Source organism: Calonectris borealis, chromosome 3 (genome assembly GCF_964195595.1).
Source record: "Calonectris borealis chromosome 3, bCalBor7.hap1.2, whole genome shotgun sequence".
Classification (NCBI taxonomy): Eukaryota; Metazoa; Chordata; class Aves; order Procellariiformes; family Procellariidae; genus Calonectris; species Calonectris borealis.
The window spans coordinates 56,559,418-56,579,230 of NC_134314.1; the positions used below are offsets into that span (position 1 = coordinate 56,559,418).

The 19,813-nt window shown below is 40.4% G+C and overlaps 1 protein-coding gene across 2 annotated transcripts in view; it reads left to right on the forward strand.

The window, feature by feature from the left end:
- Window positions 1-19,813, forward strand: part of SLC35F1 (solute carrier family 35 member F1) — a 260,221-nt gene that overhangs the window by 218,346 nt on the left and 22,062 nt on the right. For both annotated transcript variants that reach the window (XM_075145738.1, XM_075145736.1), the window contains exons 4-7: window positions 550-709; window positions 5,821-5,977; window positions 11,723-11,775; window positions 17,090-17,244. In XM_075145738.1, the coding sequence (XP_075001839.1) occupies window positions 550-709; window positions 5,821-5,977; window positions 11,723-11,775; window positions 17,090-17,244 (525 nt within the window). The remainder of the gene's footprint in view (window positions 1-549; window positions 710-5,820; window positions 5,978-11,722; window positions 11,776-17,089; window positions 17,245-19,813) is intronic.

Genomic DNA, 19,813 nt, shown 5'->3' on the forward strand with positions numbered 1-19,813 from the left:
ATGGGACTGTGTTTTCAAGGAGTTAACAGTCCCCACAGGGGGCAGATTTTTCGTAAGTATTCTGCATGCAGAAACCCCTTGATTTGTATGGCCAGATTTAATAAATCTGGTCAACTTGTGCATTATTAACATTCTTGCTAATTGGACCTGAAATGACTGAATCAAAGCATATGTCTAGACTGTAGGAAGAGTGCCCTCAGTCTTTGTCTATTAATCACCAGAGGTGAGGACCAGATGGAGTGGTGGTCTTTTGGCCCAGGTTTCCTTCCCATGGATTTGAAATATGCATCTGAATCCAAGGGCAAGGCAGAGATGTTGGGTGTTACCATAGAGCAACAGCTCTCCTGAATTCGTGGAATAGTCATGAACAGAATACAGTCTTATCCTCTGTCTGATGGGTGACATAACCACTTGAATACACTTTCTGTCTGGTAGAAAGTGCTATTACTAACTAAATAACTCTGCTCCCCTCTGCTGGAATCTATCCTAGTATTTTATGGCTAAGTGTTAGGAGGTTGATTTGTTGATTTTTCCTCTCTTTCTTGACAGCTCCTAGACTGTTTTGTCATCCCAGTGGTGATACTGCTCTCCTGGTTCTTCTTACTGGTACGATACAAGGCAGTACATTTCATTGGGATTGTGGTCTGCATTCTGGGCATGGGATGCATGGCAGGAGCAGATGTCCTCGTTGGGAGACAGCAAGGAGCAGGTGAGTAAGGATGGGCGTATTGTATGACCAATTTCTGCTCAGAGAAGCCATTGACCAGGACATATCAGGTTGAGACAAAAAAAAAGGGAAAATTGGCAAGAAACCCTGTGCCTTCATGGATCCAAAGCACTGCACTATTCGAAGTTGCTTCCTTGTCAGCAGGGACAGAGAACAAAAATGGGTCAACACTTAGAAGTCAGCACTGCTGCAAACAGACTCGGTGGGCCCTGTGTCTGCAACCCAGATCACCCTCTGTGCAGGCCAGGGGGACAAGCTAAATACTTGTAGTTTCCTTCTGTTTTGGCTTAGTTGTTTGACTGCAAGCCTCAGTTGCTTCCTTTCCAAATTGGCTGCATCTTTAAATCATAAGCACCTCTTACATCCACTATGTACCCTTACTTATCCTCAACTTTGCTCCTTTTTTGTGCAGCGGCGGGGTCGCTTCATAGATGCTAAAAGACATCGAACCTATATACTAACTGTACCAATTGGGTTATGCACACAGTCTCAGAGCAAAGGTTTGGGATTTGCCTGCATTATTGTTGAAAAGAACCTCCTTGTGTGTAAAATGTTCTTTTTTATTTGCGGCATCATATGAATAGTGTGTGTATAGCTATTAATGCAGACTAGACAGAGTTAGATTTCATCGATCAACTTCCTCTGTCACATTGATTTCTCTAGTGCCAACACAAATGATGTGGGAAGGCTGGAAATTCTTTTCAAAGATTGTCAATTAGGCACACTTTTCATTCTTAATTAAAAGCACTGAATTGTGAGCTGAGCATAATACACTGGGATTTAAAATTCTTGACTCAGCTTTCTGAATACAAATGCAAGTGCTGTAAGAACTGCATTTGCCAGGATGCTACTAAATAAAACAAGGGAGTTTGTGACAGTAGTCACCATATCTCCCTGCCCGCTTTTATCCCTGTCCTTTATCCTAAAAGGAGACTTTTAGTTCATTGGTCTCCTCCAGAAATAGCCCTGCCCCAGCTAAAAAGGAAAAAATATACTCTGTACTATGAAATCAGCCAGCCAAAGCTGCATGAGGAATGACTGATTTCAGAGAGATTGGGATTTCAACCCTGGGTTCCGGAGGAAACATCCTCTGTCCCAGTAATCTAGAGAGTAACATGCTAGGGCAGGTGAGTTGTGGATCAGCAGGAGCGTGTGGGGCAATGGACCTCAGCGGACAAGGAACAGATTGAAGAACACTGACTCTTTGCCATCCAACTGCAATAATTAAATATTATTTGCCATATTCATTACAAGGTATAGCTGTTAGGTAAATTTGTCCAGAAACATCTGTTGATATGCATTATTGCCTTTTAATTTGGACCTACACATGAAAAACTGTGTTCATGCTTATTGCTATGCAGAAAGACTGCAGCTTTTTTTTTTTTAATTTTTTTAAGAAAGTAATGTTATTAATGATGTCTTTAACACAGTAAAATAGATCTGTTGGTTTAATTTATCGGAAGAGGTAAAACTATGCATTAAAAATCTACGAATAAAAAGAAGTATTGGCAGCAGAAGAAAAAAATTCTTTAAACTGTTCATGAAGGGGTTCGACACCATTTATAGGATATTTCCTAGGACTGGGCAAGCAAAAGAAAGGAATACACCAAAAGCAGTGATTCTGTATTAGTCCTCAGTAAACTCCTCTGTTTATCATATATTTTAGGGCACAAGATCTGTTGACACCTGTGTACCCCTGTTGACCATACTATTTACTGTATTAGAATGGGAAAAACAATTACTACCAGGTAGTTTGTGCTCTATATCACCTTACATGCCAAGTGTACCTTAAAATAGCGTTTTTCTGAACTAATACCTTGGTGCTCCTGTAATACACAGGAGTCTAAGACACAGAGGTCTAAGTGTTTCATCCAGATTTTTCAAAGCACTTCACAGCTTTAGCTTACCACAGTCTCTGAAAACCAGTCACTTCAGTCCTGTTAGTAAGTGTATGAGAGTATGTTTAGACTAAGATGGGAGACATTGAGACTGATTTGAGATATTACGGTCATCAGTAGTTACAACCAAAAGCAAAGAGAAACACCACTTAGTGCTGGGGATTGAGGTAAAAATGTGGCAAAGTGGCCTAACGAGAGTGTGAAAAGCAATCGTGTCAGAACATAATTCATATTTAAATGATTTATGTTACACTATAGTGCTATAACTGGTCCCCAAAACATTAACTCCTCTCTAGACTGTATGACTTTTGCTTCCAGAGAACATTAAATATGCTAACAATGATTAATGCAAAGTGTGTTTTGCTAAGCTATGCCTTGTGTTTCTTCAGAAGAATGACCCACGCCATTAAATTGGTCAAGTGCAACTGTATTAACCTCAAAGTCTTTAGAATGCCTCTAGTCAGTTGATACATATTTCCTCAGTAATAAACCAGTAGATGCATGTGAATTTTACATCCATGAAAATATGTCTATTAGGGTATGTGAGTCTTGGGGGGAAGTTCCAAAGTCAGCCTCTTGAGGAAGCAAAGAAAAGGCATTTGACAACCAGGATGCTAGAAATTATTAGGAAAGAAATCAAAAACATAGTATAAAACATTTTTATGCCAGTGTATAAAGTTTTGATGCACCAGCCTCTTTAATACCATGTATTACTCTGGTCACTGCATCTCAAAAAGAAACGACCAGCAAGTAAGCTTATAGAAGCAATGGAGAAAGGTGAGAAGGTTTTTTTCAAGGGCATAAAATGGCTTCAGGATGAAGAGATTGTAGGTAGATTGGGACTTTTCATCTCCCAGAAAAGGCAAGAAAGAGACAGAATATGGTAAAGGTACATGAAGTCTTCAGTGGTATGGACAGGGTCAATAGAGAGTGATTCTTAAATATTTCTCACAATCAGAAAATTATGGGACGCCCAATATAATTTTGAGGTATCAGCCTTAAAAGCTAAAAACATGAAGTACTTTTTAATAGTGCATGCTTAAACTGGGTAAATTACTGCCACAGGGTGTTGTAAAGGCCAAAACAGATTAATGAAGAATCCCTCAGGATCTATTAAGCTTGATGGTCTAATGCAACTTCCATCTCAGAAAATCCCTAATCTGCTGAGAACCGGCTGATAAAAATCCCTGTGTGCTTCCCTATTTCTTCATGCTTTCCTCAGCCACCCTGTGCTGCCCAGTGCCAGAGGAGGGTCCTGGGCTAGGCAGACCCGTGCTCTGACCAGATCTTGGCTTCCTCTTCTGGGAAAGTCCTGAAGGTTGAGGCTCACACCCCGAGCATGAGTGCGCTTTGAGGAGAGTCATCGTGGTGTGGTGCTTGGGGCCACCCCATCTCTATGAAAATGCTCAGCCTCTGAGCCATCCTTGTTTTGCAGATGCAAAAGGATGATATTTTTGTCTCAGCAGTTCAGCACAGCACAGCCAAGCTCTAAGGTCAAAAGCTTTTTCAGCAGTACTTCCCCGAAGTGTCAGTGAGTAGCTGTAATAAATACCAAATGAGTGAGCTCAGTGAGGGATGATTGGAGCCACTGTGGAACATCAAATGCATCAGGGGTATGAAGAAGTTTTGTAAAATGCTGATGCTTATTTTAAATTAAGGGCATCTTCCATGGCTGATTGCAAAAGAAGGCTAAAAGGAAAATAAGTACCAAATCTTAAAAACATAAATGGTCAAATATAAACATGCTGTCAGTCAAGGAACATGCAAAACAAAGTCAGTGAGAGACTGGATGAGTACATGCAAGAGAAATCTAGTAATGGTTGCTAAATACACAGAAGCCACATCTCCTGTGAGCCAAAAAAATGTTGGAGACTAAGCGAGTATTACTGGGAGTATTTTAAACATTTGCCCTGTTCCTATTTGTCCCTAAATAACTTATACTTTCCTGGTGCTTATAGCCAGCGTTGGAGACAGGATACTGGATAAATGAACCCTTGGTCTGTCCTCTTATGACCGTTCTTATTTGTGTAAATTTCTTCTCACTGGAAGTTTCAGAACTGTAGTGGAATGAAAACTAAAGGCTTGAAAGAACTCCATAGAGAAAAATGTTGAAAAGATCATTTTGAACCAATCAGAATGTTTGGCTTCCATTTTTATTTACTGCAGTGTGTATTTTACAAATCAACAATAATAAAACTTAAAAAAGCAGGAGCTCAAAAAATAAATCAAGAGGTATTTTAAAAGAAAACAAGATTTCTTTCAAAAAAAATTAGTCTGGTACTTCAGCATTTCTACTGAACCTTTTCAAAGGAAATTCCATTATATCCAGCCTTTCGGAATATGGTTCTGCAGCAATGTCTGATAGCTTTATGAAGCTGTAACTCTTGTAGAAATCATTTAACAAGCCACATGTGCAGAGGGAATTGCGTGCATCAGTTTGCAAAGTCAGGCCCTGAGTTTTCAAGCTGGAACTTGATCGTGATCAAATCTCCCTGCAGCCCTCCCCGTCCCCCAATAATAAACGCCTCCAAGACTTAAAAAGATTTCAAACAGTCTTTGATAAGACAATGTTTTAGTAGTTACATATACCTGGAGGTACTGAAAATACATCTTGGTGCTTCATTGCATGCATTAGGTACTGCTATGTTAATTGAACCTCTTTTAAAATCTGTCATTATCATCACCCTGTCTACACCCCATCCTTCCTCCTCTCTTTCTTGTCAAACAGCTTCATGTGAGAATGAGGTCAATATTGGGGTTGTAATGATTTCTTCACTCATTTCACAGGTACACAGAATTTTTCAGTTGGTTTCACATCTAAATACTGGACATGTTTTAGACTGGTTAGATTTCAAGATGTGATGCAAACTGCTCTATATAGCTGAGTCACAAAAGTAGTAATAATAAAATAAAAAGGATTAGTCACTGAAGAATTCCACTTGGTTTCCATATTTTTTTTACAAATTTTTCAGATACTTTCAGATTCTCTTATCCGCAGCAAGGATAATGCTCTCCTTTCACCTCTGCTAGATTTTGCTGAGGTATTGAATGAAAACTGTTAGAATGACAGAACATCTGCATTCAGTTTATTAACCCAGATATGGCCTTCTTAGTGACTGAGGACTGAAATCTATAGGGAAGAACTTGCAATGGTTGTTGTTTTGAGACATTCTGATTTTTCCCGTTTATTCCTAGGTGAAAATAAACTGATAGGGGATCTCTTAGTACTGGGCGGAGCAACGCTATATGGCATCTCGAACGTTTGTGAGGAGTATATCGTCCGAAATCTGAGTCGAGTGGAATTCCTGGGCATGATCGGACTCTTCGGCTCCTTCTTCAGTGGAATTCAGCTGTAAGTGAGCAGGTTTGAGCTCGAAGGTCATTTAAATAAGTGCAGCTGTGGCCTCCCTTGCAGTAGCCTCTTTTCAAAGGTAGCCATTTCCTGTGGAGATAGGTGTTCTCTAATTCTGGAATTTGCATTGGTTTTCATATTTCAGATTGGTGGATTTGAATAATAACACAAATTTGTACCGAAGTACTCTAATTCAAGGGGCCTACAGGAAAGATGGGGAGGGACTCTATCAGTGATAGGATGAGGGGTAACGGCTATAAACTGAAAGAGGGTAGATTTAGATTAGATATTAGGAAGAAATTCTTTACTGTGAGGATGGTGAGACACTGGAATAGGTTGCTTAGAGAAGTTGTGGATGCCCCATCCCTGGAAGTGTTCAAGGCCAGGTTGGATGGGGCTTTGAGCAACATGGTCTAGTGGAAGGTGTCCCTGCCCGTGGCAGGGGGATTGGAACTAGGTGATCTTTAAGATCCCTTCCAACCCAAACCATTCTATGATTCTATGACTGGTGTCCTTGAATAGTTATGTGGGGAGGGAGGAGTAGAAGACAACTTACCACATAGTTGCTTGAAGACAAGTGGATACTTCATATGTTGATCTGATCTGTGAATAACAAAGTCTACAACTCTCTCTGGTTCTGTTTCATACTTTTAAGAAGTCACTTAGATTTCTAAATAGGTAGAAAACATGTCCAGTCAGAAGGTATTTTACTGATTGGCTCATTCTGTGTAACTACATTATTGATATGGTGAAAATAATGAAAAAGCCTTTAAGAAACTGGCATTTTCACTTCAAAATATTTAGTACTCAGGAGATTGTCACATGGATTTCAGGAACTAGAGAGTCCTGTCTATATCCACATGATATACCTAATGAGCACCTCACCTGCAAGCCTAAGAGTTGGAAGGTAGCTTCCAGTGTTGTAATACTGTGACTGATGAAAGTGTAATAAAAGTCACCATGCAAGATTGCCACATTTTATGCACATCCATCACTGGTGCTTGTCACACAGAATAACTTTTGATTATTAGTCCAAACCAGGTTATTTCCCTGCACATCTGAGCTACTCGGCTTCTAAGAACAGAGACTGATCAAAACAATGACCCATCAGTTCCCACTTAATTAGTTCTATTTCTTTAGCCAAAAAGCTTATTATATTTATGTGGGATCTGAACACATGACTTAAAATGATATATATTAACTGGCTGCCACACAAGCAGTTCCTTTTTTAAAAATATAGAATTCAAGAGCACATAAATGTGCCTAGTATCTTTGGCTAAAGCATTTGTGTTACCTACAGTGTTCACGGTAGGTAGGTACTAACTGATTCTGAGGACATCAAAGCCTTACCCTTGTCTTGCTCTGTGTGTGTAAACTGTCATGTACATGTCTCATATTCCTGAATTTATAGTGCCATTATCCCCTCTTGACCTAAGCAGTTAGTCATGATTCAGGGTCTGTGAGTTACTTTGCTGGGGAGAAGAAGCTGGTGCTGGAATGAGGCATCTTTGTATGCAGAGGACACAACTGGAAGGAAGGAATAAGAAACCATTTCTGTGCTGAAAGCCCTAAGGTTTTTCTAGTCAACCTTTGGCCTAAAAGTTCTTGCCAGCAGGTTTTTCTCCACCAGCCTCTGCAGCTCTTTGCTGCTAGTGCTTTTGTGGCACTTTCTGGAGCCCCAACCACACTTAGCTCATATATGTACTTTTTAACAAGGTGGCAAAAGCTTGCATATTAGGAGAGGCCAATAATGTTTCTGCTACTTCGTTCCATGAAGCAATTCAGCATTTTCTTACCTTTACCTGTAAAGAAGAGCAAACATCGCATAGTTATGAGTTCACAGAGGTTTAATCTAACTAAATATACCAATTGTTTCAAAGAGAAGGCAGCTCCCCATGTTGCAATTGCAGACTCCTTCTCTGAAACACTACTGGCCGCTTTGGTGCAATATAGGACTTTTAGGTCTTATAAACTGAAGTAAACTGGGAAAGGAATGTCTCAAAAATAGGGCAACTTCCCAGCATGCTAGACACAGTGCTGGTCTGTTGTGGCATATGTGCACAGCCTTTATCATAACAGGGCAGCCCTACCATCTCTCTCTCCATTGCCTCTCTTATATCTTCCTTCCAGCAATGATCACATGTCTGCTTACAATTCCCTTCACCTGTTTCTGCTCTTGAATCAGCTGGTACTCATTAGACCACCTCTTAATTCTTCTCCACATCTCCCCCTTTTTTGTTTATGATTTTGTAGCATTGCCAAAGTCCTATCCGAAACTCCCGATTCCAGAATTCTTCTCCACATCTCCCCCTTTTTGTTCTCAATTGCCAAATTGTCCATTACATTCACTAGAACAAGTTCATATTCAAATGAAACCTGTGACCCATATTCTTTTATTGATTTGCTTATCTCCTTAATCACCTCATATGGTAGACAAACTTAACATTTCTAATTCTTTTTCCTATTCTCCATCACACAGTTCACTTTCCTCTAGAACATCACTGATATGCGTGTGTGTGGGTACGAATCCCCACAGCAGATCTTCTTGGGTTGGGGAGGGTGGGAACAAAAGGTGCTTTAGCCTCTATTGCTGCAAAACTTCATCCGCCATTGGCACAAGTTCAAATGAATCTTTCTTACCTTTTGATTTTCCCTCCAGAATTGCTGCCATCACATTCACTAGAACAAGTTCATCTTTAGCCTCTGTCGCTGTAAAGCTTCATCCGCCGTTGGCGCAACTTCAAATGAATCTTTCTTATCTTTTGATTTTCCCTCTAGAATTGCTGAATCAGTCACGTTTTGCAACACCTGCTCTGCAGGACACAACTTCTGCAGAGCTGCATACACAATATTCCTTCTAGAACTTCTAGTTGCGAAGTTTTCCTCATCTGCAGTTCTTTTACTGAGATGCCGACTGCCCCATGACTAATGTATAAAGTTCATATAACTTCCCCACAGCTGCTCACCTCTGTATCCATTTCCTTTCAATGGCTTTTTTCTTTTATCCCATTTCCTTTCAACAGCTTTTTTTTCTTTTATCCCATTTCCTTTCAATGGCTTTTTTCCTGTTTCTTTTCCTGTTTCTTTTCAACAGCTTTTGCAGTTCAGTGGGGCTCACCACCGGATATTTCTATTTCCTTTCTTCAAGACCTTCTTTCTTCAAGTTTTCTTCTTTCAGTCCCTGTTCAGGTGCCATTTGTTGTGGCATACATGCACAGCCTTTATCATAACAGAGCAGCCCTACCATCTCTCTCTCCATTGCACTTCTCTCCCTGGTCTCTCTCCATTGCCTCTCTTATATCTTCCTTCCGGCAACGATCACATGTCTGCTCACAATTCCCTTCACCTGTTTCTGCTCTTGAATCAGCTGGTACTCATTAGGCCACCTCTTAATTCTTCTCCACACTGGTCCAAGTTTGTTTGGCATCCACAAAGTAATTGAGGATGGGGAACATGTGTGCTAATACCATTGGAGGTGTAAGTCTCATTTTCATAGGATTTACAGGGAGCAGTACAATTCTAAAGAAGGGAAAATATCGAAAAGTGCGTAGGACTGTGCTGAATGTAGGAAAGACACCTCCAAGAAAAGTCTGACTCTATCTTTTCTGTAACTTACCCATTAAGTAGTGAAGACCTTCACCCCGGGTTAGCCTTCTCTTCTTCACACTGAACAAACCCTGCTGTTTCAGCATCTCCTCTTACATCACGTGCTCCAGCCGCCTGAGCATTGTGAATCCACTGTACTCCTTCCAGTTTGTCAACGTCTGTCTTATTCTGCCCAAAATTGGCCACAGTACTCCAGCTGCCATCTTACAAATCACATCCTTCAACTTGCTGACCAGACTCTTATTAACACAGCCCAGGATGCTGTTGGCCTTCTCTGTTCCAGGGACACATTGCTGACTCCTGTTCAGGTTGATGTCCACTAGGACCAAGGTTTATTTCTAAAAAGCAGCTTTCTATCCAGTCTCCCAGCCTATACTATTGCATAGGGTTATTCCACCCCAGGTGCAGGAGTTCATACTTGCTTTTCTTGAACTTCACGAGATTTCTCTTGGCCCTTTTCTTCACACTGCATTGTGGGTAGTCCACCCATCCAGTCCATACCTCTTCAGTCTCTAACAATCTTTCGAGAAATCATGTTGGAAACTTTGCTAAAGTCAAAGTAGGTGACACCTTATCCTCTCATCCATTCCCTCTCTTTTATTTACTGAGCCAATCGTCTCATCACAGAAGGCACTCAGTTTGATCAGGTATGGTTTGCTCCTGAGAAGTCTGTGCTGGCTGTTCCCAGTCATGTCTTCTTCATTTCCTGCAAATGGCTTCTGGGAGGATTTGCTCCATAATCTTCCCAAAGATTAGCATAAGGCTGACCAGGCTATAGTGTTTTCTCTTTTTGAAACTGGATGTTGCATTTGTCTCTTTTCAGTCATCAGGGACGTCCTCCAATCACCACAACCTTTCAAAGATCGTTGTGGTTCCAATTCTTCAGTCAATCTGGCATCACTAAATGGCAACTTCTGGCAAAGTTGCTCTTACCCCTCTTTGTTTCACAGATCCTAATGAATCACAGACCATAGTGTATTGTTTTATACTTCTTTTGTATTGGCTAGGCAATAGTATGAAAGCAATGTTCCTACATTTAAGTTGCATCAAAATTTGTTTGCCAGAACAAGAGATATTGCAGTTTGTTTTCATGATATTCTTCAGGAATTGCTGATAAAAGAAACATATGCCTTATGCATGCAAAGACACTTATAATTTAGTTATTTTGCAGACAAAATAATCTTATTATTCTGTACACAGTATTAGATTTACCACACATCAGCAGCAAGCTGAATTAGAATTAGAATTTCCAGGATGCAACTCGCTAGACCAGATTAATCTGGAAGGCACTGAGTTTCTGCAGTTTTACTATTAGACTTGGTCTTCCATATACTACCTTTTGTACTAGGTACTTTGTTTTGCAATCTGTATAATTCCATGTTTTATACTTGTTTTAAACAGTGTCCAGACTAGCATGCAGAGTTCTGCGCAGCAGGAGTTATCTGGAAATCACAGATCAGAGAAAGCGGTTAGCTGAGTGAAGACCTGGCTTGTGAGATACCTAATCTCCAAGGGTCTGGAGATTGGGAAGAGCTGACCTGTTGCCACCTTAGAATTTTCTGGATCTGGGATTTTGATGTTAATGTGCAATGCAAGACTTACAAGATGTTGAAAATGGACTTTTGCAGCTTGGCCCATCCTTTGCTTTGTTTCCTGACTTTCATTGCTGTGACTATTTGATCTCTCTTAGTGTGTAACAAATCACGGTATTCTCCCCAAAGCCAGCCTGTGCTATCTATTTATTTGACACTGCAGAGCCACTTTGAAGGGTGAATAACTCAGACAGATACATTATTAATCATTAAAGTTCAAAAGCTTTCAGAATACTAAGTCAAAAGAGTAGAAAAGGATTGAACATATAGGGGGATGGGCACTTTGGGCAGGTATATAGAGAGCTGGAAATAAACCAGTACAAATTGTATGCTAACATGTCTCATTACTGCCCTGAAGATCTTTCAAATACATGGGCACAGGGATAGTGCCAGAGTGGATTAGCAAAGTCTGATTGCGTTTGGTTCCTACAGAGGTTTTTTGTTATAAGGTTATTTATGTTGTTTTGTCCAGCATTTGAATTGAATGAGTGGAAGTAATTTAACTTCTGTTCTCTTCCATCAAATTTTGCCTTCTCTTCTCTTACAGTGCAATCATGGAACACAAAGAGCTGTTGAAAGTTCCCTGGGATTGGCAAATAGGTAAGAAAACACTTTACCTCATTGAAGATAGTTGCTGAAGGAGGCGTGGAGACAACCAGTGTTTGGGGAGGCAGGCACAAAGTTTCACAGGAGCCAATGTTTGTGACTTTTCCACCAGTTACTGCCAAAGGTTGAACCACATGCCTCATAACCTTTCTTAAATGATCTGTCCTCCCATTGCCGTATTATGCCTTCCTTGCACCATTAGGTTAAGCACATGAATGCCAGAAGATAATTATTCAGACAGCCGTGAAGTAAAACAATAATGGAGTTCCAGTTCTAAGATTCAATGCAACACTGGGACAAATAAATGAGGTAGTCATTAAGAGCCAAACCTTTTCAATGAATTCCAAAGGAAGAAAATGGAACCTAACAAAAAACTATAAAAGTACTTGCAGTGCATATTATAGCCCCATAACCTCATTTCCAAGGGGAGCATTTCTGTATGCAAATGGTTAATTGCTTTCCAAGTAATCTTGGTGGAATATAGCAGATGTGTCTTTTAGACAAGTTGAGGTAGCATCATGCACAATGAAGCTCTTACAGTGTTTTGCTATGCAGTGGATTGCCTGTTCCCATTTCTGTTTGGAAGCTGAGTTTGTGATCTAAGACTCCCTTCTAATTAGCCCGACAAATTATTTGCTTTAAAAGCAAATCAACATTTAGGAGAGTCCCTATAATCACTCTTTTACTATTTATGACAATAGAAGAAATAAAAGAATACTAATAGTATAGAGCTGATGTACTTAGCAGGGGATTCGAGCTTTGGCAATCCATTGACAATAGCTTGTTACCTAGTTTCAGAATGAACATCAAAATGACAGCTCAGAAGTGTGCAAAGGCAACTGATTATGTGGGGAGTCCCTGAGGACAGGGGATACAAGTTATGGAATACACTGTTGTTTTCTTTAAATTTAGTTCACAATTTCCTCTCATCATCATAAACCTTAATAAAACCAGTGCATCTTTCACAAAATACTGCACCTAGAAGTCTTGGAGATTTGATGGTTGAGTTGTAAAACTAAATGACAAATCAATTGAAAGTATCCATGGAGAAACACACTCAACTGTGTACTATAAGTGTATTGGCCTTCTTTAATCTGAGATAATTAGCATAATTGCATCAGTTTGTGTTTATACTTCATGATAAGGAGCTCAGGGACATAATTAATCTGGTACTGATGGAACTAGCAATGGTCATAGTGAATTAATCTACTATCCGTGTAAATGTCATATATACTTCCATGGGAGTCCTGTTGTAACTCAATATCAGTGAAATGTGCTATTAAAATAAAGTCTTAGTTGGTCTGTGATGCCATTAAAATGTCATTGAAAGTTAGTCACTAATTCTGAAAAGTCCCTACGCTTCATAAGGAGGAGATCATCTTAGCAAGAGCATCGTAGATATGTACTTGTTTTGTTAGAGCAATAATTGGAAATGCCGTGCAGTTGAACATGGATTAAATGGTGACAATTATGTGTAGTTTTGTGTTTTTCCCTGGCTTCCACTGCACTCGGTGTGCTTTCTATTGCATTGGCAGTGATACAAGGTTGTCAAGTAGTGATTGACAAATCTATGTCAGAGTGTTCACAGCCTTGTCCTGAATAGTTATCCACTGCGACAGACTCAAACCTGCAGTCCAGCAGAGTTAAATCATCAGCCTTCTGAATGGTAGTGATAAAGTCACAGCAGGCAACCTAATAAATAACTCAAGGTGGCCTGTTGCCATCTGCCATAATTGTGCTATTAAGAATGGATGAGCTACCTTTCAACTGATGTAAAATGCAAATGATTTTGGAATATAAAGATCTAAAGGCAATCTGTTATGTCTATCATGTTTAAAACAGGCTGTGGCCCTCCTGGTTTTAATTTTGGAAATCCCTCTGATACATAGCATCATCTTCACACTTAGTGTAAATCAGTGTAGCTCTGAATCCTTGAAGGTTTAAGTATTAATACTTGCTGACAACCTGACTGAAAGGAGAATGATTATACTGTCCTGACTGAGTGGTTTCATATGAGACCATGACACGTTTTGGAGAGTGATACATGAAATAATAACAAATAAATTGACATCAGTTTTATTTAAGAGAAAAGCCAGTTTGAATCTCCGAGGAAGTGTTCTGTGTTACAGGGGGTTTGAATATTTCTGAATAGTCTTTATTCCAAGAAAACAGCATGAAAAATCATAACTGATTCCATTTCATCCTAAGGAAACGATAGCTTTTGGAGTAAAAATGCGAAGGATAAAGCATGTAACATTCAACCAGCACGCTCAGGAGCTAAAACAGAAGTTCCCAAGGCATGTTAGTCTTGGTGGTACTTGGGCTACTTTAGAGCAGTCCCTGGGGGCAGATCCTGCCCATCTGTGTGAAGATGCCCAGTCTTAAGACAAGTGAGGAGATACTGAGGGATTGGGGCTTGTTCAGCCTGCAAAAGAGAAGGCTTTGAGGAGTTACCTACAAGGAGGTTATCAAAAGGACAGAGCCAAGGTCTTTACAGCGGTGCATGGCAGGAGGATGAGGGACAACAGGCAGAAGCTGAAATGAGAGATTCAGACTGCATAAAAGGAAGATGATCTTCACACTGAGGACAGGCAGGCAGTGGAGCAGGTTGACTAAAGAGGTTGTGTGGTCTCCATCCTCAGACGTTTCAAGACCAGGCTGGACAAAGTCCTGAGCAACTTGGTCTGATCTCACAGCTAAGCCTGGTTTGAGCAGGGTTTGAACTAGAGACTTCTGAGCTCCCTTCCAGCCTTAATCACCCCATGATCCTATGATCCTAAGTGCCCAGTTCAGACACTTAGGAGGCATTCACACCCAAACAGGCAAAACCGGTGACCTTACCCATCAGGGTGAGCACTGCAGACAAGATGGGATTCCTTCCACCAACTTTAGATATCTGGGATGTGGACATCTGATTTAGTTAAATAGACTCCCTTTATCATCCACAAGAATAAACAGGCATGACAGAAATCGTACTATGCTAAAGCTGGTGTCTCAAAGAGGTTGGATAATCTGCATCCTAAAATTTCCCAATCTCTTCCCAAACCCTCAGTATGTGTCTGGAGTCAGGTGTAAAGAATCCCACCCACAGCTGCCTTCATGCAGATTAAGCCTTCAGTTCAGGACAATGCCAGCACATCTGAAAGCAGACCATTATGAATGATGAGCTCCTCAGGGTTTAACACAGACCAGCTGATCAGCAGATCGTTACAAAAGCACCTCCTAACATACCAGGTTGCTTCCTTCCAGTGCCTGTTACAGGCAATTGGTGCTGGTGACTCGGTGCCTGGTCAGACACAGGTCCCAGCACCTGGGACTGCAGCACTAGTGGCGATTCCCAAGGCTGCCATTAGCACTGCAGGAGTACCCAAGGAAGCTGAGGCTCCAAGTCTTTGTCTTAAAACGTATTTTTAGTCTGAAAACTGGCCCTCTAAGAAGCAATATCTGAAAATCATATGATGTTATTTCCAGTTTGCTTATTGTCACCACTAAATGCCATCCAGCTGGTGGGTATCACATATATTTTTAAGATGTAAATGAAATGCCACTTTACATTCACCTCTGATAGGACAGCTACAGTTTAAGCAATTTTTCACTGGAACTGAAATACCCCTTGGAAAAGCAGCCTGTGAAGTGGATGTAGTTGGCTGCCAAAGAATATGAACACCAAGGCAGTACCATAAAATTATACGGTTAGTTGAGAGCATAACCCAGCAAAGCACCTAACTATGTGTGTTAAATCCAGACTGACTAGCAGGGGCTCGGTGGACCAGCTGGTGGTTTGCAGACCGTACTTTGAGAACGCTGACTTCGGGTCCGGAATGGCTTTTGAGCCTGACCTGTTCTTGATTTTTAGCCTGGAAGGAAAGCTGACTTAATGCTCATGTATGCAAACAATTTTTCGTTGATCAAAACTACGCTCCATTTGATGCAATCTATCGCCTACTACAGAAGAGTTGCAGAGTTTGCATAAAGCAACTCTTTCAAGCGCTGCCTAAGACTGATTCCATTGTTACCCATATACAATGCACACCTTAAAAATTTGCTACCTGTTACTAAAAGCAGTTCTTACCATGATTGTCCATATTCTGAATATAAATTCAAATTTGTTATCGTGCCATAACAATTGATACACAGACACTGATATTTTGTGACTGCTGTATTTTTTTTCAGATGAATATACAACTCCAGTTCAGATACTTCTAAGGGACTCAAACTATCACAGCCGATTTTGTCCTTTAGATAGCTTCTCTAAAGAGTTTTTAACTAAGTGGATCCACAAGCAAGTACAAATCATATGGGCTTTTTTCCCCCCCTTCTAATTCCTTTCAGGACTTTGGCAATCAGATTTTCTGCAACTTTTAGTCAGTAACAACATGCTCTGAAGAGCTGGCATGAGTTTAAATTTAGGCTCGTGCACATATCAGCTGGGAATTCTGCAGCATACGGCAGCCTAAGAAATATCATTTGCATAAGAGCAGATGAGTGAAGTGTTTGCTGTTTTTTTAACTTCATATTGATTAATTTGCCTTGGGATTTATCAAGTAATAACCGAAGCAATGAATTCTTTCCCAGTAAATTATTTAGGTTTTTAAATGAAATTAGAATTTTACTGTAATGTATTCTTATTATATTAGTGTCTAACAATCTAATTTGTGTGAAGCACTCCGTAAACATGTAGCAAGAAATAGTCTCAGCTCTGGAAAGCTTTATTAAGGAAGGTAGACAAAAAGTGGTAGAGGAACAGAGCACAAAACTGTGAAGTGACTTATCAGGTTTGGTGGCAAAATAGGACTAGGACCTCTGTGACTTGAGTGCTGTCCTCATGCATTCATCCATTGGCTCATTAACTCCTCTGCAAATACTTTTGCATTCGTTTTTGGGTCCGTTCCCAGAAAATATTGTGTGCTGCATCCAACTCAGCTGAACTCAGTTGGTGTTGGGGACATTCAGCTCCTTAAGAAACTGGGTTCGATGTGTCCAAATGCATAATTTCATCCAAATTTGTGTTGGACATGAGGTATTCACTAGTAGTATAAGGCACCAGTTTAAAACAGCACTGCTATTATGGGGACCACAGAGAGTAGATCTTGTGTCCACTGCTGTCTAGGTATGGGTTTCACAGGTTTTCATATATGTTTAGAATGATGCTCTTAATCTCGATATATGTGCAACTTAATAATTTGAATCCATGGTTTTTTGAAAAGCATTCTTCATCCTTTTCTAAAAACACAGCCTTCTTTCTCCCAACAGGAGTCATTTTTGCAGGCTATGGAAGGTCACTTTGCTTCTTGTTTCTCTTCTGCAGGCTTGTTGTATGTCGGCTTTAGTGCCTGTATGTTTGGCCTCTACAGCTTTATGCCTGTGGTCATAAAGAAAACCAGTGCTACTGCCGTCAACCTCTCCCTACTCACGGCTGACCTGTACAGCCTTTTCTGTGGATTATTCCTCTTCCACTACAAGGTATGTGGAAATCAGAGATGTATTTGGGTAATAGCGGTAAGCCTGAAGGAATACCAGTGCAGAACAATGAAATAAAAGAAGCCTCCAAGCTTTGCTAATCTACACAGTAAAAGTGCAGATTTTTTTTCTACTTCAGGCTTCCCAAACCAAAACCAGTTTTATTTTATGATTTCCAGTTGTTTAAGAGCACTCATTTGGTCTTGTTATTACAAGTTTTAAGATTTGAGTACCTGTCCATCAGCAATTGTATCACTAATTCCATTTTACTTATCAGAGGTAACTTTCAACTGCTGTGACCAGACCCAGGGTGGCAGCATGAAGAGAAGGACTCTTCCAAAAATCCCATAGAAATTTTTTGCCTGATAACAAGATTGTTTCATTTGTGCTGATTCTGAATTTATTACTCTTAATTGTCCACGAATTACACTTTTCTTGTCAGCCAAACCAATGGCTTGCCTATTAATGTAAATGCCAAAATATGCAGCAGATTTGTGTTGAAATCAAACTTCTGTCTCTCAGGTCCTCTAATATTTACAGCACTGTGTTGTACAGGGACACATTTGGTCTCCAATTGCAAGGAATGGCACTTCATTATTCACAAGTATCCCCCGCAGTGTCCATCAATGAAAGTGGCATCAGGGTGCCGTAGGCAATTGCTTTGTACCATCATTTATTCATAAGAGGGAAGTTACTTGATAACTAAAATGGTGGCCCAGAGAAGTGTTAGACAAACGAAAGCCTTAAAATATTGAGTAGCTAACCAACCCAAAGCAGATTTTGTGATACTAATGGTACCTGAATGAATCTGAACAAGACAGTGGAAGTTCAAAGCTTCAGAGTCCAACATAAAATTGGTTTTCGCTATTGCCTTTCATGTTGTTTCTATGGCTTTAAGAATTTTGCAGACAGAAGAAAAGCAAGTATAAAACAAAAATTTTACTGAGAACACAGTGTAAAGATTGTCTGCTGCTTCGCGGGTCTGTCTCATGGTAATTTGGTTTCTAGTTCTTTCTGCCCCACACTTCAAATCCAAAGTGTTTGACATTAGGTATTAGCTGAAAATTGTTGTCCCCTGTTAATAATATTATTTGATACCCATAGCAAAATATATTTAGTGATGTTAGTCCACTCTTTCTAAGAAAAATGTCTATGTTACACAATAAAAGACAGACAAATTTAATTCTGAAAACAGTGGTGGTGGTGTTTTAGCAAAATCGAACTCTGTTAGAGGGAGAGACTCAAAAGGCAGCAGGGGTTGGACAGCTTTCTGCTCAGCATTGCTCAAACCTGACAAAAAAGGCAATTTTGCAAATGCAAACCTTAAAATTCAGGCATTTGAAAAGCCGAAGGTGCATAAAAGGTTTCAGTTTTTCCCCGTGTCTAACTGTTGGGTACATTCGCAGAGCCAGGAAGGCAGAATTTTCAACCGCATTTCAACCCCCTGTCTTTCTACTGTATGTGCATGTCAGCTCTCAACCACAGTGGCACCTTGGCCTCCCTTTAAGACCCATACTGCAAAAGCATTCAGGAGGAGAAGGCTCAGAACTGGAAGGTTTTCTGGTTGAAAGCAAGGTCTCATCATCTGTCCTGATAAACCGGTTGAGTTCCACCTCTGAAGTAGCTGGTGGTCCCCTCTGCTCCTTACTTGTTTGATTAGAAAACTGAAAATCTCATTCTTCTGCAGTTAACCGTATCATGCAATCTTCTTCACAAACTCTTATCAAACTCTTACTTCAGCCTATTTAGGCTTTTTACCTCCACTGCTCTCCTTGGGATACTGTTTCGGAACATCGCTGCTCCAACAGTTAGAAACCTTCTTATTTCCAGCATGAATTTACTTGTGGCTGGTTTTGATCCACTTGTTCTGCCAAGAGTATCCCTTAGCATGAAGAGTGCCCCTGTCTCCTTGGCATTTTACTCCATTGGTACATCGATAGAGAGCAATCATATCCTCTTTCAGCTCCTAGTTCACTAGTCAGAGCAAGCCACACTCTTACCTGTTCCCCTGAGCACCTCTCTGTCCTTCTCTGCACCTCATCTGGTTGGATTTCATCCTTCCTGAGATAGTCTCTTCAACTTGAGAAGCAGGAAAGATCCCTCCAGCACCTGGTGCAATGCTCTTGGTCTCTCCATTTCTTCAGGAAACATGTTACCCCCTAAATAGTAAGACTGTATTTACTTTTTCATCACTGCTTTTCCTTTGTGGTTTGCACTCATCCTGCGATCCATGTAACCCGTGTGTGTCTCTCCTTTGTTCTTCCCAGCTGAAGTGCTCATAAGGAGAAAACCTTTGTCAGGACTTTGTGGAAGGGCCTTTACCTGAAATGTAGTATCAACTTCCCGAGCTGTCAGTATCCCCTTTCATGCCCTTCAAACTTACATTGCAGAGGAAATTTGAAAAGAGAGGCTATATTAGATGACAACTAGATTTAAAAGCCCACTTAATTATCCGGTTACTTCTTTAGTTACCATGTTTTTATCCTTAGTCAGATCACCTCCTCCTTTTCTTTCTGCTTTACTATCAGGTGTCGTTTTATAGAGGAATTAGAACTGTGAAATGTGCAACTTG